This window comes from Protopterus annectens, chromosome 16.part0, assembly GCF_019279795.1.
Source record: "Protopterus annectens isolate FY-2018-M chromosome 16.part0, PAN1.0, whole genome shotgun sequence".
NCBI lineage: Eukaryota > Metazoa > Chordata > Ceratodontiformes > Protopteridae > Protopterus > Protopterus annectens.
In genome coordinates, this window is record NC_056750.1 from 480500734 (window position 1) to 480525732 (window position 24999).

Below are 24999 nucleotides of genomic sequence, written 5' to 3' on the forward strand. Positions count from 1 at the left end.
TTATACTTCTTATATTTGGTGCTGTGAAGCTGTTTTTCTTTTCTCTCTTTACAGAAGTAGCTGAGCAAATCTGTAAAGGATGACTGTGTGCCATTACCTTCTGTTGTTTTTGAAGGCTCAGTTCCATTTTGGTGTTTCACTTTAGTATGTACAATGGATAGGTGTGTGTTTGAGTTCCCTATGTGAAGCAAGAAACCCAGTAATGAGAAACTGTGATTGAAACAAAGTAACATGACCTCCAAACCTCACTGTTTCACTTTATCAATTTTGTTATGGAGTCCTTGACTGATGGGATTGCACCCCAAAACCTGCAACTTGTATAGGTCCATAGGTGTGTATTAGGCTAATGGCCCTGGGGCCTTTACAAGCCTAGCCATAGGATTACCCTGGCATAGTGCCACCCAACCTTAGTTCCCAGTGCCTCTGTAGAGTATAGCCACTGGAGTTATCACTGGGGTGAATCTTCTACTTCCCATCCACTCATCAAGATTTCTCTTGAAAAGGGTCAGCAAGGTGCTCTGCTTGACATGTATGGGACGTCTATTCCATACCATTGGCAGTCTCTGATTTATGAACCTGTCCCTCCAGTACATTCTGTTGATTGTGGTAATGAGGTTGAGGTCTCTGGAGCATTGGTCGGAGGGACTGGGATTTCTTTAGATGTAGCATTTCTAACAGAGCTGGGTCAGATATGGCTTTGTAAGTCAAGCAGAGATCGCCTCTAAGTAGGCGATATGAGACAGAGAATAGTTGGAGTTTTTTGAGTCTGTCCATACAGGACAAGTGCTTAAGGCCTAGAATCCTCTTTGTGAGATACTTTTGCAGCCTCTCCAGCTGTTGCAGGTGTCTAGTGATGTACATATCAAATTGGGCATTGTACTCGATGATCGGCTTAATGAGGAAAGAGTAGACAATAACCTCTTTCTTCCTGGATGCAAAACCCTTAGTAATGAGATTTGCGACATAGAAGGACATTCTAACCACAGTGGCAATGTGGTAATCAAAAGAGAGGTTGCTGTCAGCATGTGTTCCCAGATCTCTTATAACACCTTCTGTGTTCAGTGGGCTACCATCAATGTGGTAATTCATGGGAACCGGGTTTATCCCAAAGGCGATGACGACACATTTTTTGGCATTGAGCTTAAGGCCATGGTTCTGACACCAGTCGTTAGTCTCAGTGAGGCCATTCTGTAGGATGTCAACATCACTTAGGGAGTTAATAATAGCTCCCAACCTGCAATCGTCTGCGAACTTTGTCAGCCAGAGTCCCTTTGTGTTGGCCTAGAATTCAGAGAAGTAGTTACTAAACAGGAGAGGACCCAGGACCAATCCTTGTGGGACTCCACTCGTGACTAGTCAGCAGTCTAACTTGAAGTCAGCTACTTTCACACTGTGGGTTCTATCTGTGTGCCAGTTTGCAACCCACCTAGTGATATAGGGGTTGATGGCTAGCTTAGTGAGTTTTTCTATGATTCCTGAGTGGAGAATGGTATCAAAAGCCTTGGCCAGATCAAGGTAGGCTGTATGAACCACCTTGCCTTCATCCACAGCTCTAGTGACTGACTCAAAGAAATCAACCAAGTTGAGCAGGCATGATCTACCCTTCAAAAAACTAAACTGTGTGGGATCCAGAGTTTGGAGATTCCCTATATCCCTGTTTATTAGCTCCATCATGATGCATTCCATAGCTTTGCATATTGGACTCAGGCTAATGGGGCGATAGTTCCCAGGGTCTGTAGTCACTCCTCCTTTGAGGAGAGGGATGACTGTAGCAGTGCGCCATTCGGTAGGGACAAAGCCTGAGGTGCGGCTGTGATTGAACAGGGCACAGAGGTGAGGTGCCATTTCACTCTGTAGTTCATGTAGAACACAGCCAGGGATATTGTCAGGTCCTATAGAAGCTGTATTCTTGGCCTTGGACAGTGCTGTTTTAACCTGTGCAGCAGTAATACTGGGTGCCTGGCAATCTACTGGTATTGTGATTGGTCCTTGGGGGGGGGGTGAGGGGTAAAGTTGGCACTGTTTCCATCGGACTATATCTGTTGGCTTAGCATAGATGGTACCATTGTGCAGTAGCTCAGAGCAAATCTGGGTATTGCCATGGAGATTCTTTACATAACTGTAGAAGACCTTGTGGTTGTCTTTGCTATCTGCTGCAATTCTGTTTTCATAGCTAGCTTTAGAGGATTTGATGAGGAATCTCAACTTTTTATTGAGGCTGATAAGGGAGTTTTTCCAGTCTTGGGACTTCACCTTATTCCACATCAATTTCCTCCTTCTGTTGTAGAGTTTGATTATGGCAGAGGATCACCAGATTGGCTTCCATTTTTTGGAGGAGAGCATCTTGGTTCTATTGAGTATGGCGAGATCCATGCATTTGTGTACATGTTCGTACAGTGCACTGGTGTATGATATGGCAGTCATGCAACTATTCTCCATTTGCATGGGTGCCGTGAAGTTAGCCACATCTGGTTTTAAGAGCCCAAAGTAAGCTTTGGAGAAGTTTTTCATGGTGGTTACCTTTGCGGGGGGATATGTATTTCCAAGGTGATTAGTTTGTGGTTGGATCTAATCAGGGAGGAGGAGACTACTGGTGTAGAGCAACGGTCGCCCATGTTAGTAATGGTTAGGTCAAGGATGTTGCTACCTCCAGTGGGGGTAAGAACGAGCTGGTCCAGGGCACTGAAATTAATGAACTCCAGAAAATGTTGGGCAAGTGTTTTCATACATGAGTAATTTTCCCAGTTAGTGGAGGGGTAGTTGAAGTCACCTAGTATGAGAGTGTTAGGTTGGACCCTAATATTCTCCAGGGTGCTTACTAACGGGGAATGTGAGTCTTGGGCCATGGTTGTGGACCTATAGCAGGCTACAACCTGAATTGCTGTCTTACCCAATGTTAGATGCACCTGAAGTATCTCTGATGTGTTATGTTGGGCTACCATTCTGGAGGTTTGCGAATCCTTTATGAATATGGAAACACCACTGCCGTTGGAGCTTCGGTCCAAGTTCTGGGGCCAAACGGGGTGGAAAGAGTTATAGCCTGGTACTGTAGGGGTGTTTTCTGCTGCCTTGAACCAGGTCTGTGTTACAGCACAAATGTTGATGTTCTCTATTTTAAGGAGTGCTTCGAGTGAGTGCATTTTGAGATTTAGACTTCTAGCACTGAGCAGCACGACTCTCAGATTGCATTTGTTTGTAGCTGTTACAGTGGTAATTTGGTTTTTGGAACACTGCCTAAAAAAAGCACCATGGGGTGGCAAGAGCCTTGGCCAGTATCTGGAAGCTCAGGGGTGACAGATGCAGGCCATCTCTGGCAAAGCATAGAGGTCTGTCAGTCATGTTATCCCAGGCAGACAGATGCTGGATCCCCTTAGAATCACACCAGAAACTTAGCCAATTGTTCTGAGTTCTCAGTACCTTGGAATAGGGTAATATTCTGTGATACTGTATTAATAACGTTCCTATAAATTTGCTAATTCTTATAGATGATGCTCTGCATTTGTAAGGACTACAAACATAATTCTTCAACGTTTAGCATTTACCTAGCATCTGTGCTTGTGTACCTCTATAAGCTTGGCAGAGGGTGCAGCTGTGACTCTATAATGATGGACTGTTTCATTTTAAGCAGATTTCTTTTGTATACATTGCAAAGCCATTGAGTGTATGTGTCTGTACCTGCAGAAGATTGTGGACAGATGAAGTTTGGGACAAACTAATTTGTCCAGGACCATTTAAAGGGGGTAGAGTAAGTGTGTGGGGAGGGTGGGGGTGTGTATGGAAGGGTATAATGACTAAGGACAGGTTTATAGTTAGGTTAGTTAGGTTTTGGGTGGTAATGGCTTAATTATGTGGAGTGGAGGATGTGCTGTAGGTTTGGGGTGGGGTCTAGGTTTTATAATAGGGAAGTGAAGGAAGTAGTGTCACTTTTGGGGTTAGTTTGCAACCCTCCCTCCCTCATTTTCTTCTTTGTAATTAACTGGTTAGATTATCAAATGATAGGGGTGATGGTGGTGTTGATATTGAGTTTGGGATTAAGTGAGCTGGAGGATGCTGCTTGATAAGAATGAGTAGGTTTGGATGCTGCTTATTCAGACAGGGTGAGTGGGTATGCTGCCCTGGTGAATTCTAAAGGAACCAAACAGATAAAGCTAGTAACAAACAAGCATCCCACAAAACTGATGAGAAAATGCTGTAGGAGGGCAGGAGGAAACCAAATCAACAGTAGACTGCTGAAATAGATCCGAAATTCGAAAAAATCGAAAGCGAACTGGCTTAATATCTAAATAAAAGGACTATATAAATTAACAAAAATAATAATAATACGTTTATATGTATTAGTACAGTGAATGTATAAAAATGCATAAAAATGTAAAAAGAAGGAAATACAAATCCTTCCGATCTTTCTAAGGCTTTCATCTTCAACAGACAAGAAATAGAACGCATTTCGTTAAGTCCTGGCCATGTAAAGGCATTGAGCCTTAACTGCCATAATAGTGCCTTCTTCTCCGGCAGTAGTTCAGATGGTTTTATTTCTTGTCTATTGAAGATGAAAGCCTTAGAAAGATAGGAAGGTTTTGTATTTACTTCTTTTTACATTTTTATACATTCACTGTACTAATACGCATAAACTTATTTTTGTTAATTTTCATACATATTGTTTTAAAAAAATGATGGTTAATTTTTGAATTAGGTAGGTTTTTAGGGGCAGATGTTGCTTTAAATTTTTTTGGAGGGAATTGTTATGGTAATGCATCTGATGAATGTAAATGATTTTTGTATCTAAGGAAGTTCATTTTGTTGAATGAAATCACTAATAAAGTTCTCTTATTTCGATATTAAGCCTGTTCCCTTTGGATTTTTTTGAATTTTGGATCTATTTCAGCAGTCTACTGTTGGTTTGGTTTCTTCCAGCCCTTCTACAGAATTCTAAAGGAAGGTCGAATTACACTTATTGGTTCTTGAATAAAGTTATTGGTTTTCTTGAATTTAATAAAGGTCATCAAATGCCCATTGGTGTCAACGTGTATTATTAGAAGGGGCCAGGACAAATGTAGGTGTGGCATTAGTGTTGTACACCATTAATTTATTTCAAGTTTGTTTTTTTTAATATCATTGAGGATGGATGTTACCTAGAGATAAAAATGCATGAAGCTGATGTTTGACTTTATTTCCTTATTAAGAAGCATTGGTAGGTTTTAAAAGCAGTATCATCTCTCATTGGGAGTTTTTAAGGCAGTGAAGCAGTATCCACTAACATGCGAGTTTTATGATTCAGCGGTGTAAGGTATAAGGAATATATTACAAAGCAACTGCACCGATGAAATAAAGACCGAGAACAAATTCACTTGCATCATACTGCAGCTCAGAGAAACATGTTGCAAGGCTGCCGCAGTTCATTAACTCTAGGAGATATTCCTAGCCAAAGATGTAGTGAATGACAGAAGCAGGTCATTGAATAAGTGCACAAATGATATTCTCAAACATAGACAGCAATATATGCTGTAATCTTGATATGTGAACATTTCTAAAAAAGTTTAAATTAACAACAGACACATCACAAAAAAAATATTAAGTCCAAACTGCATCAGAGGGCTAAAAGGGAGTCACAAAAATTAATGGCTATCAGCTTAAATCATTTAGCACTGCTGCCTCACAGCAAGAGGTTCTCCAGTTCAATCCTCGGCTGGGGTGCCTTCTGTGCGGAGTCTGCATGTCCTCCCTGTGGTCGCGTGGATTTCCTCTGGGTGCTCTGGTTTCCTTCCACATCCCAAAGACATGCTGTAGGTGGACTGGACACTCTAAATTGGCCCTAGGCTTGAGTGTGTGCATGTGTGTGTACCTTCTGTGTAAGGTTGGGTGCCGGGCTGGCAACTCGACACCGTAAAACTCCACTGCCAATCATGAGCGGAGAGGGGATCCACTGTTGTGACCCCTAACCAGGAAAAGTTGAAAGAAGAAGCCTAAATCAGTACATAAGAGGGAAAGTAAGAGCATCTTTCCTCTTTCTTTAATCACATTTGTTGGCATTCACTTAATACTTTAAAGGGACAAGAAAGACATGATAAAATAGTAAAAGACTAAGACCAGCATTTACTGTACAATCAGCTTTGAATATCAACTACCTCCTCTTCTGGGTCTAAAAATTATCTCCATTTATCTCCCCACCTGACAGAGCCATCATAGGCAAAGGCTCTCTGTTTTCTTACCTGAGTTTGCCACAGCCGACAACAGAAACACAGCAACATTGCAAACCATATCCAAATATCCTGTTTCATAACCACCTCTCCATGAAAAAAAAGCATCATTGTCTCACACACACTGAAGTCAAATGGCTTCCAGTGTCTGACAGATCAGACCTCATTCCAGGCTCACTGCTTTTTTAATCTACTCTGGCAGGACACCCCATCATGACTTCCCATAACTGCCCCCATGACTGACTCAGAAACCAATCCAATTGAGGCCCAAAACTCCAAACCCCTAAAACTAGGCTGCATTGCTCTGATCAGTTTGTCAGTGCTTCTGCATAAACTACAGCAACAGCTCTCATCATTTTAGCATTCGGTCCCAAATTCAAACAATTTAAATTTGAATAAAACAAATCCAAGTGCAACAATGTATGACATATCATCTAACTAAATATTTAATGCAACACAACAATTCTTCTGCTCAGACATCACTACACTACCTTGCAATTAACCTTTTGTGCATACATGCAAATATTCTTCTGCCCTAATTAGGTTCTATAAGTTAGCTTTTTAGTTTACTTCATTGTAACATATAATGTGAATTTATAACTTTTGCAATGTATTTACATATGTATGTACATAATGAAACCAGTATACAGTTTAACACTATAATTGCACACTCATTCTGATTCTTTTGTTGTACCATGCAGCCTGGGCTAAGCCTGCAATTGTTCATTTCTGATCAGTAATCCATGAAAAAACAGCAAGAAAGGAAAATCCATCACTGCAGTTGGTGAGATGATTGTTTAATGACAAATAAATGGCACTGCAAAGTCAGTGGTAATTTAATGGCGTAAAATGTAAAAACATACACAAATACACGTGTGTTTGTGTATGTATATATAAGAATGTATATCTTCCATTCAGTCAAGTAGGGGAGGAGCTGGTTAACCTGGCTGTGTGTATTCTGACCAACTGATTATGCTACAATAAGACTGGGAATGTGCCCCTAATCTGTCATTCTGTATGAAAATCAATTGAATAAACAACAGATTGCAAACTATTGGCAGTTTTGTGTGTGACATTGTGGTACAAAAAAGGGCTGCTCAGTTGCACTTTTGGTGCTGGTGTGTATAAAGCTGCACAGTTGTAGAGAGTCCATTGGAGATTAAACCTGCAAAAACATGGTTCACTAGAGTATTTTTTGTTTTTATGTTAAAAGTTGCAGTGTAAAAGTGACTGCCATATGTTTTTTCCTTGCATAGATGACATATTTTATTTCATATTTATCCAGAAAAAAGATTTGAGGAATTCTAAAAGTGAATATGATATGGCATTCTGGTATAATGCTTAATGCTGCTACCTCACCAAGCAGGATACTCCTACTTGTTTCCTGGTTGGGACTCCTCATCTGTGAAGTCTACATGACCTCCCTCTGTCTGCATGAGGTTTCACTAAATGTACCGGTTTCTACCATATCCCACATGTATGTAGGCAGATAGAAGAGTGAATGATCCTATAAACTGTCCATAAATGTGAGTGCGTGTGACTCGTGTGTGAATGTTTGTATCAAGGACTAGAATCCCATGGAGATTACTTCTCTTACACATACTGAATATGAAAAGAGACTACAGCTTCCACCCGTTCTGAATAGGATGAAGTAGGTGTTGGAAAACAAATATGAATGAATGAGTGGAAACATATGTTGTATCAACTTAGAGATGATTTTAATGGAATATGTTAACAGTATGTTTTTTTTTCATTCATTCTTTATATGAAGGGTATGGTGTAGTCATAGCTCTCATCCTTTCATCTCCAAAATGTGAAACACCTCTCAAAATTTGTATCAAATGAGCAGAATGTGGAAGGCTTACTAACAACTGCCCACAGGATGGTTAACGTTGGTTATTTTACACCTGTAACCATTATTTTGAGTTAGTGTTATTAACCATGGAAATCAATTAAAATAAATTCTTGACACTCAGTTTGAGACAAATGGGGAATGTTCTGCATAATAAGGTGCACTTGAGAGCTGTGAGTGTCGCAGCTCAACATACATTAAGTAACCAAGAAAAAGCTGCAATCTCTAACCGTAGAAAAAGATGTTTAAGTTTCCACTATCTGGGGGAGTAAAGGCCTAACTGATTTCTACTTGAACTTTCACCCAGAAGCAGACAACTTAGAATCACTGAAGATCTTGGTCTTGCATCTGAAAATCCATATTCCATAGACTACATTGCCACTGGGTAGCTATGAAAACGCATGAATGCTGTTAGTGCAGCATTCTAAATTGCTGCTACCTTATGAATGATGAATTGTGTATGATATCTTTTACTTTGTAGTTTTTGACTAAATTTGAACTGTAATAGTATTTTAACTTTTGTCACTTAGGTTCGTCGGTTCACAGGTAAGAACTAGATTCGCTGCCCTTGAAAACATTTTTAATCCTTGCCAGTTTCCCTTCAAATGTGAGACTCAATCCCTGCACATTGTGTCTGTGAGGTAAACACTTTAACCATTATACCAATACCCACCTCCACATTGGTTTATAGTTTCTGCCCATCATAATTTAAATTTCTCCTTCACTCTTTAAAAGTTGTAGTCTATATTTATTAATTCAGTTATAAGACTGCATTGATGAATCTGTCCTTGCCATATGAAGTATGCATATTCTTCCCCCACTTCAGCTTCTACAACATTTCAATCCACTTTAAATGGCTGAATGAATAGACGCTCATTAAGACATGAAACTTATGTCTGGTAATGTGAACACTAATTGTATAAACTGAAGCAATTCCGTGCTACGCAGTGGCTATTGTACCTTTATGCATTATGTAATTTACTTTTGCGTACCTTAACTAGTATGGTTGCTAATCTTGTGTATTCAGTAGGGCAAATGTACAAATCACTGTTGAACAGGGTCTCCATGGACAGTAGATACCACCCCATTGAGTATCCCGAATTAACAAATTTACAAACAAAAAGTACAGTATTACATAACACAAAAAGTACTCATCTGGTATATAAGGAAATGCCAGAAATTCTTTTTTGTAGTCTGTTTGAACTAATGTTACAAAATACATAATACCATTTATTTTCAGTTACATGTTAAAGTGCCATAAACTACACAGATGAATTAACCTCATATAATTCAGATATGCAGACATGAGTCATCTATATTCTTCTTATGTTCTAAATGGTATAGCACAGAAGTTTAGCAATACTGAAACCACACAGAAAGGTACCTTACCGTAAGGATTCATATGGTCCCCAGGCATTTGAGGTGGAGTTAGTCCCTGCTGAAATGGATCAGTACTGTAACTGTTCTGATCCATTGGCACAATTTGCTGCTGTGGGGGTGCAAGCGGGGTATACGACTTCATCATGCCTTCCATTCGGTTGGATATAACATCTGTTTATGGACCAACATGAAAACATAACTGAATTATATACTTATCTGAAAGTGGTGTTAATATCAGTATACAGACTGAGGTATTCATTCAATGTCATGGATATGTTTAAAATAAAAATATATTATCAAGAAACATGACTGCATATGGATTACCCATGAGAAACATGAATAAAAAACAATATTGAGAAATATGTCTATAAGCAAATGTAGTCATATTATGCAGTCTTTATTTTCTGCTTGATTGCTGTTGCTAAATTAAATTTGATATTGCATGATGTTCAATATTTCTTCTTCTTCACTTTTTTTGTACTTTTCCAGTTAATTAAGTAGGATGGCTTCCTTATTCCTGCTTTATCTCATTCAGTGTATGGTCTACTACATGCTGACTTCATGATTTATCCAAAAATACTGAACTTGCATATGGAAGTCTGTGGTTAAACCACCACTCCTGGAAGGATATATTATACTCATGCGTCTCTGGGTACTGGGAAAAAAATCAAGCTGTCAGATATCTGTTTTCTTATACAGCAGAAAAACTTGGAAAGATGGCAGGAGGGGCCCATACATCTGAAAACCTTTAAGTAGTGAGAATGTCAAGGCTATTTCTCAAATCAGATAGAGTTATAAGCCTAGATCTAACCATTTTAACTGTGATATTCATTGCACACACATGTTTCTCATCTTTTCCTTAAGGTGCCTATCGGCACAGCCATCTTAAACTGTTAAAAATAAAAGAATGGAATTACTTTATCTCAAAAGAAAATTATCAAGATACCTATCTCATTACACCCACTATGAGATAGTTCTACTTTTGAAGCATGGATAGAGTGAGACATTTTTGACATTGCACCAATTCCAAGGCTGAAATAAATCCACTGTTTCATGACATTGACTCTGAGTTTAATTAACTCTCCTGCTTATCTCATTGTGATTTTAGGGAGATGAGTCCCTTTTGCAGAGTTTTCTTTCAATCCTGGAATGATCAACCACATAAAGAGGTCCTTTGTTTACATGTGCTGAAGAAATTGTTACCCAGACCTCTGAATACTTTCTTTAACAAGGCAATGTTCCAAAATTTAGAGCATAGTCTTTTTTCCATAAGAATAATCATACTATTGATGTAACACACTGGAGGGATGATAACTCCAAAACATATTTTTAATGTTACTGTATTAACGAAAATGTATAAACTATATTTTAGGAGAATGCACTACCACCATAGTGCATATCACTAAAACTGGAAAGTCCTGGAATCTCTACAATCTTTCCAAGACTATGTGAGACATGCATTGCTCAAACAGCAGGATACATTTATTGGTTCATATGTTTATAGATAGTTACTAAGTTTGTAGTCCAGGAGACCATTGAGGAGCCTACCTAAAATTCCCATTTGCTCCTATGCACTGTTTGGTTAAGTGACTTGCTCAAGGTCACACAGAAGGCAAAGAAGGCTGAGGGAAGCAAACCCTGTACTACACAAACTACTGCAGCCTTGTTACTCACAGCCTTAGCCCTTTGCACTAACTACTAAACTATAAGTTTCAAAGCCTGGACCTTCTTTATTCTGGGACACTGGCAGAAATCATGAGTTAACCATAACTTTAATAGTTGCTCTGGAGATTGAACCCAGGACCTTCTGCATTTGAAACAGATATGAACAGCACTACACTACAGATCCTACTATGAAACCTACTCTTGTCATAGCCAAAGCAGTCAAATTCTGTTGCTCACATTCTGCCATAAGTGGCACTTCCAGTGAAAATACATAGGGCTCTGAGTAAGGGGGTTGTTTGAGATGTGGAGACCTCGGAGTTCATTATCTTAGTGTATAGTGTGGTTAGTACAGCATGCACACAGAAAAGGGGTTCCAAGGTGCTTGCTCTCTGCAAAAAAAAAAAAAAATACTGTTTTATTTATTTAGTTGTTGTCATGAGAAAAGTGAGCGGTTATTAATGTCAGAATTACTACACATCCCTACTTAAAACAAGGGTCAGAAATAACGTCTGCTGATTTTGTTTTGTAATTGCTTTCTTTTTTGTTCCCAACTTCTCACTCCAAACATAAGCGCTGCTTTGTTTAACTACTGCAGACCTAATCATAATGCTTTGTAGAGCATGAAGGTTTATTTCTCCACGTATTACCAGTTAGAAAATAAAGTGCAAGAGTTCAAAATGTTCTAAAGCTCTGAAAGCTGAAAAACATTTAGCAGGCAGAAGCAAAGTTTCCCCACTGAGGATCTAACAGCTTTAAAAAACATGAGATACTTCCCTCTGGCATTCTTTCTGTTCAAAAGTGTATCAGAGTGGTCTCAAAAAGTTTAAAAGCTGTTTAGTTTCTGCTGCTGTTCTGTAGTGGCCTGCTGCTGTTAGGCTCAAACATGAGACCAGCGCTTAATGTTTAGAGGTGCTTAACAAAGTCTTAAGCATCTTTCTGATGTAAGAAGGGTGCTTACCATGTCTGTCTCTTTTCTGATTTCAGAGCGTAATCAAAACTAGCTATACACTTACTACAGCTTTTGTTATGTATGCTGTAGACCTATTATTGCTATAGTTTAATGTCACAGCATACATGGTGGCTCACACAGAAGATCTCTGAGAACCTAAACTTGATTTTAAAAGCACTAAAACACTTCTCACTCCAACATACAAAAAAGGCAGACTAAAGTACTTAACAACTTTTAAATGTGTTAGTCTGTCAGATGGAAAGTACATCTCTGGCCTCTGTCTATGATTTACCTCTGTAACTTACTTTGGCCTGTTCTCAAACTGAAATCCTTGACATTCATATCTCAATCACACAATAGCTTGGTTATGAGCAGGGATTAGCTCATTCACAATCTTCTCTACTTCTAATGGCCATGTCTGCTACATAGGCATTGAATAACTATCTTCTGTAATTATTTTTTTTCAACATTTGATAACTTAAAGATCATTTTGCACATACTGCAGTCTTTTTCTTAATTATGGAATGCCAGGATGGTGTCCCACTTTGCAAATCCAATTTACTGGATATTCTGTTTATTTCCTGCTTGCAGACTTTGTTTCTCCATGGACTTATAAGGAAAATACTTCCTGTCTTTGAGTTATCAGCTCTTGTCACTTTCATGATGAAAAGATTAATTTTTCCTGTACTTCCTGTTTTTACTTTTTTATAAATAGATAAATATCATGTTAACAATGCAGGCTGAGTGCCATATATCTGTTTATTAATTTGAAAGGTTTTGCATTAGTTTCATAGGGTCATAGGTGAAAGAGTGGCTAATTGTCATAAAGAGCCCTTTTAAGCCTAGCCAAAAACTTGAGGTCAATATCAAAACCTGTACTTTGTGCCTTTGAGGTGGAGACCTTAACCATTAGGCCACACCCACCCATATGCATTTGCTGGGCAAAATTACCTATAAACTTTAAATCTCTAATATCTAGAATTAGTGTCCAACTGTAATTCTCAGTGATTTATTGGAAAAGCAAAACATTTTGCAAGGGATGAAGTATGAGGCGAAATCAGGGTGTTCTGCAATAATTATAAACAGATGAAAGGTAAGATTCAGTGACATTTAGCAAAATCAGAAACAAGGGATACAGACTTTGTGTTGCACATGCTATGCTACTGTGACAGAAGCATGGCTAGAAGGGGGTGAGAGGGGCAAGTGCCCTGGGACCAAAGGGACAGGGGGGTGAGATCAGCCATCCTTCATCATGAGCTCTCTCTCTCTCTCTCTCTCCCTCCCCCTCCCAAACTAAATATACCAACTCCAAGATCGTTCTACACTGGGAAAAGGGCAAATCCCCAGTAACGGCCAATCAAATTCTTTCCAGAATAAAGAATTCGCTTATATGGCCATTCACAGTTTTGAAACTTCAATGCATAGGTGTCAACCACTGAGCATTTGACAACCTGACAATAACTAGGGTTCAAGTCAAGGAAAATGTGCTGAAGGAACTAGTGAAAAGGAAGTGTGGGTGACAAGCCAGTGTCAAAGTGTAACACAGAAGCAGATTAACAGCTTTGTTGTCAACAAGGACAATTCCACATTGGAGTATCCTTGTGCTCTCTCTGTCTCATACCTCAAGGGTGGCAATGACTCATTAATAGACCTTCCTTGAATCCCAGTCCAAGCACAAGAGTAAACCAGCCAGTCTGGGGGTAAGTAGGAGGGCAAATGGGACACAGATTATGGCATATATACGGCCAAAAGATTTGTCAAGAAAGACCACACAAAAGAGTATAATTTGGGATAGACTGAAACTATCAGTATTCAAACAAAATTTGAAGAATAAAACAACTGATGGTATACAGTAATGATGTCCAAAATGTGATTTTATACAAACACCCTACATTATGTTGTGCCAAATAAACTACAAGGGAGAAGCATAGGGAAATTCAACAAGCATGTAAGTGGAATGATATATGTATACATTAAAATAAAAAAAATGTGTTTTGTTTGCCAAAGTGAAAATAAAATAATAAGCTTTCTTAAGGTAGACAAACCCATGTACCTGAACTGCATAATGTAGGAACTGCAACAGTACATACAATTTGTTAATAAATGTTCTGCTGTAATAGGCAATGTATTTAAAAAGGTCAGGAATGTACTTTACATTTTAAGTCAATCAAGGGTCTGTCTAAGTGTACTTAACAGGCTATAACTTCAACAATTCATTAAACTGCTGCTTAACTTTTCACAAAACTCATAATACTGCCATGCTCTACGGTATGTCAAGAAAGAGAAAACCTAAATTACTAGCATCAAACAGCAGAGGAATATGTCAGAATAAGTTAATAGATCAATCTATGTATTGATATATCATGACTCAGCCATAGTATCTTTTGTCAGCTGACGAAAATGAGGCGTTTCTTACTGAAGCATAAAATTATAAAGGATAAACTATACCTCACCTGATGCAAACTACCTATTTTCACTTTATTACAAAATAGAAACTAATGATAAATAATTTGTTTGCTTTTATGTAATATTAAACTGTTTCAAATATAGTTTTTTTAGCTTTTCACTCTCTTTTGAATATAGTTAGAAATTTTTTTTTCACCTAAATTATTGTGGTATTTGCCTGTCTTCCCATAAAACTACTTACTGAAGCTATCCAAAATATAAAACCACAACATAGCTTATATTATATCAAAGCACCCATTATGAAGCTTCTACATGAACATTTCCACTGGTGGCAAGAAACACATGCAGGGAGATAAAAATTAATTAACATTAACAAATCAGTTTCAATTTCTTAACAAAATATAGAGCAGGTTGTAGCCATCTTAGCAAAAGTATAAAAAATATTGAACCTCTAACAAGAAAACAGTTATGAGTTATGCTTTTTAAATGAAATTCCAATAAATAAACTTAATACAATATTTAATGAATCTGTGATTTCAAAATAGAATGTGTTTACACAATCCTCATATCAAGCATTTTCTCAAATCAGGAGACACGAACATTGAAATCAAAATCCACATTATGAAGCAAAATGATTGCTCCAAACAACTTTTATATCATCCATATTTCATTTCAGGTGTTTTAAATACCTTCAATGGATTTAGACTGATCCACCTCTGAGGTGGTATAGATACAGTTATTGATGTCAGTAATCTTGGCTTGTATGGGAATACATTTTAACTGCGATTAACTAAAAACAAGTACTAAAAAAATACCCTGTACACTGCTGTCCATAACAAGAAAACTGTGTTTCTACTCCAGGTGTAGCAACAGTCTATTGAACTGATACCAGTTTAATTAGGGTCTATATTAGATTATTGAAAGCTTTATTCAGCAAACTCTCACATGAGCGAAAATGCTGGAAATCGAACCTCTTATTGTGGGGGGCTATGTCCCTCACACACACCCCCCCCGCTAACTATATATTCCAACTTCGGGATCGCACTACAGTGAGGAAAGGGCAAATATCCCACTCCTCACTGTATCACGACCCCACAAACACCCTTTTGATTTCCAGCATTTTCACTCATGTGAGCGTTTGCTGAATAAAACTTTCGATAATCTAATATAGACCCATTTAATTAAGGGTATGAATATCAGGCATGAGAAGGGGTAATGCTTTTTGATTTTGTAACACCTGTATGATATTCCTCGTAATGTGTCTGTAAAAGTTGCAAAATTGTGTTGAACAGCAGGAGCAAAATGCTTTGCCTGAATCTGGTCTTGGAGTATGGAAAAATTGCATTAAAAGCAGGATAACCTACAACAGTCATTTTGGAGTGACATACCAGTTACAATCAGGACTGTATGAGAGCCATATTATTCTAGATCTAACGCAGTGACAATTTATGTGAAAACTTACTACAATCTGGTTGTTTTGTAGTAGCACATCTCATTATAATTGATGTGCTCTTTTGTCCATTTGCTACAATTGAATTTACCTTGGCCAAGTCTCTGAGAATTTTGCTGTTCTTGTTGCTGTTGGTGTCTGCGTGCAAGTTTCTTCATCTAAAATAACAGAAAATCATAAAGTAATTATGCAAACAGAACAAGACATAGTTCTATGATGTACAATGGCCATAGTGTTAAAAGTAAAATGCAAACAACATGAGATTTGTTGTGTTCATAACCAAAGTATACATATCTGTTTTATATGTTATGACAATATAACTTTATAGAACAAATTAAAAAGTAATGGGGTAAATTACATGATCCCTTAGATGATGTCAATCCTTCATCATCAACAATTTCTTGACGAGAGTATATTTAGAAGGAGTAACAAGTGTCTTAATTCTGAGACCGGTGACATTATATACGCTAGTGTAGATGATAACCACATATTCTGCTATATGATAATTGTCAAACTGATAATACGACATTTATCAGCAATACTCATGGTCATAATTCAAATATCTGCTCCAAACTAGTTTGATTCCACACACAGTGAGATCTTTACAGAGGAAATAATGTATTAATTAAAGAAAGTCAATGCCTGTGATAAAACATAGAAAAATATTTATTAAATAACATTTAAAAAGTTATTCAAGTGAACATGTGTAACAATGCAAGAAACTTCATGAGGTAAACATGCCATCAATAAAATGATAAAGTTCCAGTTAAAAAACAAATCCCCATAAATGTCTGTCTTTGTAAGAATGCTGGTTAAAGTAAGACACTACAGACTAATACTTTACCAACAATTCTTACTGAAAAGGTTAGAACTGATTTCTATTTATTTTGAAGTTCAAACTATGATAAAATGTTTTAAATCCAGTTTCATTTGGCCAACCAACGCTGTTTATTTCAAAAAATAAATCATAGACAGTTAAAGCTGGCAGTAAGAGTTGAGCTTTGGCCTGTAATAATGGCTTTGATTTATTTACTAACCACCTATATACTTTGTGATTATGGAAGTCACTTAAGAACAGTACTCCTGTGTCACTTCTGTAAAGTACTACACAACCCTAATAGGTTGTACCTACTTAAGAAATGATGTAGAGCTTCTTGGGGGAAAAAACAAATAAATAGGACAATGGCACTTAAAATGAAACAGCTTTCAAATCAACATTTGAACTCTAAAACATAGCATATGTTTCTCTGAGAGCAAACAGCAGACCCATAAAAATGCAGTCAATGTTAAGCTCATTAGACCTCAGAGGAAACACTATTTTTGTTTTGAATGTTTAAATGTATATACTACAAAGAGTTAATCGTACAGCATCAGCATCATCATAAAAATTGTAATTTGGTACAGTTACAGAAAATATTTATCTTCACTGCTACAGATTAATGTCCAAATTAAATAAAGGGGTATTTAAACCCAGCAGCCTTATATTGAACAAGAGCATATTAAAAATATTTTTTAAATAAAGTGTATAGCTCTAGTCTCAGTAAGTTTTCTAATTTACCTCCAAACATATTTTAAAAGTAAAACATGAAGAAAATCTGAGTCAGCTTATTTTAAAGAAAATCAACTTGTCGATTACACTAGGCTCTGAAAACTGAATTTGTAACACAGGTTTTTGAGTTACAAAGTAGAAATAATGTGTTCCTCTACTGTGCACTATGAAATATGCACTTATTCTTTAAGCAAGTATAATATACTGTTGCTTTTTGTATTGACCCTAATAACTTGCTTACCCAAGGTAATTACATACAATTGTATAAAAGAACTACTATAAAGTACAAAAACATTTTTAACTGTGCAAATAAGCTGGTTATTAGTATTCAGAATATAATGAATCCCAAAATAAGATTTGATAAGCCATAATTTATTTTGCTTATTGTTGACATCTACAAGCATGCCTAAAAGGGGAGACCAAAGACATCAAGTAAAGCACCCTAAATTCACAGAGAATGTAAGACTATACAATGTCTGTTTTGGAAAAACAAATGCAACATTTCTTGACAGAAAAAAATGTATTGCAGCAAAATCCAGTTATGGCTCTTAAAGCTGTGTGCACCAATAATGGACAGCTGTTGTTATGGTAATAAGATTTTAGTAACAACATTACTCCTACTAAATACCGTGAAATGCTGTGTGTGTATAATTGGTGCCTATGTTGTTAAAGGCCTGTAAATGTAAAATATAAAGTAAGTGGCAGTGAAGAAACATTTTCAACAATACCGCCATCAAGCATATGGATGCTAAGAGCATTTTAAAAACAAAAGACAGTTACATTTTTCATTTTATTTAATTTGTGCTTTATGATTCAGCTTACTTTTGCTCTTTGGTTCTGAAACCAGACCTGAACCACCCTGACGCTAAGTCCTGTTTCAGCTGCCAGTGTTTCTCGAACCTAAAAAAAAAACATGAAATTACCCATTCGTGAAGACCAATTACTTTTATTCTCGAGTGATGTCTTAATACAGTCAATAAAAAGGCCCCTGACATAGTGAAATATTATATACATTTCTGATAGTTAATTCAGTTTCATTGTACTGTGACAAATGCACTTTTTACCACTTTCTGGTATATGCTTAGATTTTAAAAGTAATAAAATCAATTTTCTTTGTGAGTATGAATATATGACTTCACTGGTGAAGAAAGAAAATTCTGTAGTGCCTGAAGGTAAACACTGAAGAGCATTACTTGAGGTATGTGCTACAAAATAAACAGCAAGGAAGAAAAACGTTTGATGGTACTATCAGTCTAGGACTAGAATGCAAGTGGCACAAAGGAACTTTGTAAACTTTGTAAACTTTGAGTTGTAGGTGATTTTCAAAGTAAATATGTGCTGAGACTTAGATTTGTGAAAATGGATGGATTTATATTGTTGAACGTGTATGTAAGGGATGGGATTTGAACAGTATACATTAGAGTTATGTTCTGCTTGTACCACTCTGTGATATATAAGAAGTGGCACAAAGGGAGCTGTAGCTATTCAGAGGGATGACAGCATCACCGTGTAGGTAATAATGTGAGAGTAATTAAAACAAGGGGATGTATCTGCTACTTGTATATCCACTGTGCACAGTGTATCCCCTGGCTTGAGGCTCTTCTGTACCGCCACTATAATATTAAAATGTATTTGTATAGTGTTATAAAATGCAGTCCTTATGCTATAAGATTCAAAACCCTTCATATAACCCAGCAAGAGGGTTTACCCCCTCAAACTTTTCAATTATAGCTCTACATTTTCTAACAAGATTAAATGCTTATTAAGAAGGAAGACAAGTCACTATTATATTTCAAATGGGTAACTCAGTAGACTAGACGGAGGACCAGGGAAGTAAATATTCTGGGAAGAAATAGCCAGGGAATTGTTATGGCTAGGCTTGTATAGGCGCTAGGGCCGATAGCCTAGTACCAACCTATGAGCTGTGTACTGAATAACATGAAAATTTTTAAAGATAAATCCTTGGCCTTAAAGTTATACCCATGTATAACGTACATCATTTTAGAGCTAAAAATGCATGCATATATTTATATATAAGGTGTATGCACTGCATTAAATGGATCACTGGGAGACACGACTTCTGCAGTCCCTCTCTCTGCAGCACTAGACTATCATTTCTCACAGTCTCTGTTGTCTTGTGAAGGGAGGGATCATGGTGCCTAGTTTACTATTCTTAGATATCCAAGTTTAAAGTAATTATCTTATAAGTGAAGTTTGGCACAGATGAATTTGTTACGGGACTTTAATGAGGAATGGGGGGGTTTGGGTGATAGCTGTGTTAGGTTGTTTGGGTGGTTGGAAAGGGTTAGGAAAGGGTTAAGTGAGTTGGGATTTTAAGGGAAGTGCGGTAGTGCTAGGGGTGCAGCTTGAAGGGTTTTGAAAGGAAATCCAGAGTGAATAAGCATATTTTGGTGTGGTCTTGTTGTGAGGCAGGATCACGTCCCAGACGACCTGAGGTTGTGAGTAAGGTAGGCCTTGGGTAGTGATAAGCAGTGAGGTGAGTACAGCTTTGTAGGGTTTTTCAGGATTCCCTATTTTTTTTCCTCTCTCCCCCTTATAATGGATATATTAGAAAGTTTAAATGTAGTGTTAGGCTGTTCTGGTGTGGGGCTTGTTTTCCAATTAATGGAGGCTGTGGTGGCGTCGGCTTTTGAGCAAGAGGTATGTTAAGTGGCTTACTAGGTCATTAGGAAGGTTTTGTGTATTTATTAACTTTCCCTGGTGGGCTAGTACAGTTTATTTGTCATACTACGTTTCCCAGTGGTCTAGTGCTGCACCATTAAGTTTCTTGATACTGTTTAGCATTCCCTGGTGGTCTAGTGCTATGTCTTTTATGGGTTTGTGTATTATTAGTTTCTTGTTTCAGTTTAGCTTCCCTGGTGGTCTAGTGCTGCGCCATTTATGGTTTTTTGTATTATTAGTTTCTTGCTTCAGTTTAGCTTCCTTGGTGGTCTAGTGCTGTGATGTTTATGGGTTTGTGTATTAGTTTCTTGCTTCGGTTTAGCTTCCTTGGTGGTCTAGTACTGCGCCATTAAGTTTCTTGTTATTTGTTTAACTTTCCCTGGTGGTCTAGTGCTGCGCCATTAAGTTTCTTTTTTTGTTCAACTTTCCCTGGTGGTCTAGTGCTACGCTGTTAAGTTCTTGTTAATTGTTTAACTTTCCCTGGTGATCTAGTGCTGCTCGGTCCATGGATGAGGTTTTGTGGTAATTTGCAGGCTTGCTGATCACTAACGGCCTGATGCACATATGCAATGGTGCCGGTGCGGCGCTGTATGGATTTATTTAAAAAAAGAGAAAAAAAAAGTGAGAGAAATAAGTAAATGGGATTGTTGAATCCCTTGCTTTTCATGCCCCTTTGACTTTTGCAGTTAACTGCTTAGCGTTGTCCCTGGGGTCTAGTGTTGGCATGTGGTGGTAAGTAGCATGGCCATGTTTCGTGGTGGTCTAGTGTGTTTGTGTGGTGTTTGAGTGGGGATGGAGTAAGGGGGTTGTGTGGATGTTGCTTGTTCATTCCTCGGTGGTCTAGTGCTGGCATATGGTGCTTGTGTGGAATGGCTGTTTGCTCGTTTTATTTGCTGGTGGTTTATCAGTTTTTGTTGTGTGGTATGGCTGTTTGGAGTCTTCCCTGGTGGTCTAGTGTATGTGCTTGTGTGGGATGGCTGTTTAGCTGGTTTGCTTCCCTGGTGGTCTATCGGTTTGTTTAATTTTCTCCCTGGTGATCTACTGTGGATCCACAGTGGTGCGTTGTGATTGCAGAGTCCAATTCTTATCTTTCTATGGTTTCCTGGTGGTCTAGTGCTGAGATTGCAGAGCAGAGTTGCTCTGCTTTCCCAGGCTTGTCAAGCTGTGTAGCTTTCCGCACATGCAAGGTAGTACGGACAATTTCTTTTTTTTTTTCTGATGCATGCTTAGACAGGAGAGGAATGGGTGGGTGACTCAGATAGGATTAATAGGAAAAGGCATAATGATAAGGCCAGTGTGGGTGGTTTTATTTCTGGGATTTCAGTGGGACCTAGAGCAATAGTGACTATAGTGGGTATGGCTGGAGTGCAAATGGGTTTGTGGCGGAATAGGCAGTTATTGAGATTAACTTTATTGTGCCAAGTTTTATTGTCATTAACTTCTTTGTTTCTTTCTAGGTGATTATGGTGAAGGCTTTAAGACAGAGATGAGCCAGTATTGTAGCACAGGCTGAAGATTTGTTCAACGTCATTCCTGCTGAGGTACCAACAACTAGCATGCAAGGTGTGACCATGCGTACAAAGCGGCAGATGTCTACAACCCAGGCATCCAGGGCAAAGAAAGCCAAGCAGACAGCATCGGCGGAGAATGCTACAGAGGTTATGATGCCCCCTGCATCAGCAGCAGGCAATAATTCATCAAGCTTGGGGGGGTGAGGAGACCGGTGCAGGTGCGGTGGGCAAGGTAGGGGGCAGTGAGGGTGTCCACAGAGGGCTACTGGGTAGCAGTTTGGAGGCTTTAGGTGAGTGTGGAGGGTTTTTTGAGGATACCCTGTCCCTGTTAGATCAGGCGTTAGGGCCGGATGTCCATGAGGTAGGGTCTGAATTTGGTTTACGGCCAGGGGATTGGTTGACATCACAGGCCCTGCAACAAAAGGGCACCCATTTTATTGACCCCGCACATATCTCTGTTAGTATAGGAAAAGATTTAGAAAGAGGAGCTCGTTGATATTTTTGAATTGATTGATGCAGATGGGGTTCAGCGGTTGACGGAAGCAGAGACTGCTAATGGGAAGGACCTCTTGGCTGCATTGGCTGTGATAGGTCGCAAAAGGGTAGGAGGTTTCAGGCTAAGACATGGGATAATTGGGTCCTAGGTTTCATTTACTATATGGTGGTGTGTTTGGAAAGGGACATTTTGCTGGTTCTTCCTCTTTTGGCTTATTTTTTAACTATTAGGGAAGTGCAGAGGTTGAAGTCCGGTTATGCATGGTTATGGTATGACCAAAAATTTTGCAAGTGTAAAGCAGTAGATAAGTCTATGCATTGGGAGGTCAGACATCTAGACATTTGGCTGTCCACCATGATGGATACCAGTGGAGGGGGTAGCAAATTATCTCAGCCATCTGAAGGAGGTGCAAGGATATGTTGGGCTTTTAATACCGGTAGGTGTTCCTGGGTGGGTTGTAGATTTGCTCATATTTGCTAGAAGGGTGCATGCATTTACACAATGTGGGGGGGGTGAGGGTCAGGTTGGGGGTCAGGCACTGCATTTTGGAGGTATAAGAGGTTGGAATAGTTCCTGTTCAGTGTTGCTAGGCGGGTGTGGTTGGGCTAATTTTGGGGGCAAAAGGGGAGGGTCCTTTCAAGAAGGTAGAGGGAGTTTTGGGGAACCATTCACCTATTACGGTGAAGGTATTGGACTTATTGATGCATTATCCACTGCCAGTGGCAGCGACAGAGTTGATAGAAGGTTTTTCCAAAGGGTTTTCAATTAAGTCTTCATTGGTGGGGGGGCAGGAGGGTGGGGAGAAATTTGAAGTCTGTCAAGGGCAGGGAGGTGATTTTGCAGGAGTTGATTGACAAACAGTGTCAGTCTGGGAGGGTGTTAGGTCATTTCTGTTACTCTCCTTTCCCTAACTTTAAGGTGTCACTGTTAGGTTTGGTTCCAAAGAAAAAGCAGGGTGAATTTCGCTTAATTCATCATTTATCGCACCCTGCGGGTGAGTCAGTGAATGATTTTATTCCCAGTGAAGAGGCTAGAGTATCGTATTCATCTTTGGATGATGCAGTTTGGGTCATTAGGAGTTTGAAGGACCCTTGGCTAGTTAAAGTAGATATTGAGTCAGCTTTTCGTTTGTGACCTGTGAGGGAGGAGGATTGGCCATTATTAGGCATGATGGTAGGGGCAACTTTTATTTTTACACTGCCATACCTATGGGATGTGCAGTGGCATGTGCTACTTTTGAGAATTAGCTCAGCATTGCACTGGATATGGCAGCAGAGGGTGAAGGATCAGCAAGCCGTACACTATTTAGATGATTTTCTATTGGTGGGGGAAGGTAAGCAAGGTGCACAGGTAGCTATGCAAAAGTTTGTGGGGACGTGTGAGGCCTTGGGGATACCATTGGCTAAGCATAAGTTGGAGGGACTGGCGAGGACCTTGGAATTTTTGGGGTTGATGGTAAATGCAGAGCAAAGTTTGTTTTGTTTGCCTCCAGGTAAGATGGTTAGGCTGCGGGACAAGATAATTTGGGTGAAGTCTAGGCCTAAGGTTCGGATGAAGGATGTTATGGAATTGTTGGGTTTGTTGAACTTTGCGTGCAGGGCGCTGCATCCTGGTTGGACATTTTGTCGGGTCTGTGGCATTTTTGTTGAAAGGACGTAAGAGTAAGCACCACAGAGTATGGGTCAGTAAGTTGGCACGAGAGATTTAGATTTGTGGATGGAATTTTTACAACAGTTTAATGGGATTTCATTTTGGCAGTTAGATTGGGTTACACAAGTAGAACTGCAGTTGTTTACTGATGCAGCTGGGGGTCTGGAATGGGTGCTTACTTTGCGTATCAATGGTTTGCTGTTCCATGCCTGGAGCATTGGTCAGAGGAGTTGAAACGGGATGTTGCCTTTTTGGATTTGATGCCAATCTGGGTGGCTTCGGTGGTATGGCAGGATTGTTTGAAGTAGCGGAGGGTGGTATTCCATTCAGATAATTCTGTGGTGGTGGGAGTTCTACAGTTAAAAATGGCTAAAGCACCTCACTTGTTTATTCTTAGGAAACTGGTGTTGCACAGCTTGCTGATCAACTTTTCTTTTACAGGGTTGCATGTACCAGGGGTTTCAAATGAGATCGCTGATAGTTTGTCTCATTTTCAGTTCCGCAGGTTCCATCAGGTGGCTCCAGAAGTGGCTTTGCATCCATCAGTTGTCCCAACCAACATTTGGCAGATTGGGCAATAGTAACTGGCATGTTGGTGCAACAATCATGGGTGGCATCCACGAGATGAGCCTACGGTAGGGCATTGCTTGAATTTGACGAATATTTGCATCAGTTATCTGATGAGGACTGCATGTAGTCTGAGAATTTACTATTATGTTATCTAGCCATGTTGAAGGGGCAGGGAAGGGCAGTGCGAACCATGAGGGTGGCCTTAGCAGCCATTGCTGCGTATACCCGGTTGGTTAGATTAGAGGATTTCACTACTTCATGGGTGGTGAGTAGAGTGTTAAAAGGGTGGGCTAGAGTTGAAGGGAGCAGCTCGAATAGGAGATGGCCAGTTATGAAAAGTATTTTAAGAATGTTGTTAAAGGGTTTGGGTAAAGTGTGTGGTTGTTTGGATGAGTATGTGTTGCGGTGTACAGTTAGTGTTTGGATGTATTGCGGTGCGTTTTGTGTGTCAGAGTTATTGGGTTCATTGGTATGGGATGATGTATTGGTATTACCTAGGGTGGTGCATATTAGATTGCATTCTTCAAAGACAGATCAGGAGGGGCTTGAGCCACCCATTGTTTTGGAGGAGGTAGGGGTAGCTTGGAGATGTCCAGTAGTTTAAGGAAGAAAGTTGTGTGGGGTAAGGAAGGGTAGAATTCAAGG

General features: G+C 39.0%; 1 protein-coding gene across 2 annotated transcripts in view; it reads right to left on the reverse strand.

The window, feature by feature from the left end:
- The window catches only part of LMX1B (LIM homeobox transcription factor 1 beta), a 602295-nt gene that overhangs the window by 18980 nt on the left and 558316 nt on the right, over positions 1-24999 (reverse strand). For both annotated transcript variants that reach the window (XM_044058485.1, XM_044058484.1), the window contains exons 5-7: positions 18268-18345; positions 15988-16054; positions 9436-9597 (exon numbers count right to left, since the gene is read on the reverse strand). In XM_044058485.1, coding sequence (XP_043914420.1) covers positions 9436-9597; positions 15988-16054; positions 18268-18345 — 307 coding nt within the window. The remainder of the gene's footprint in view (positions 1-9435; positions 9598-15987; positions 16055-18267; positions 18346-24999) is intronic.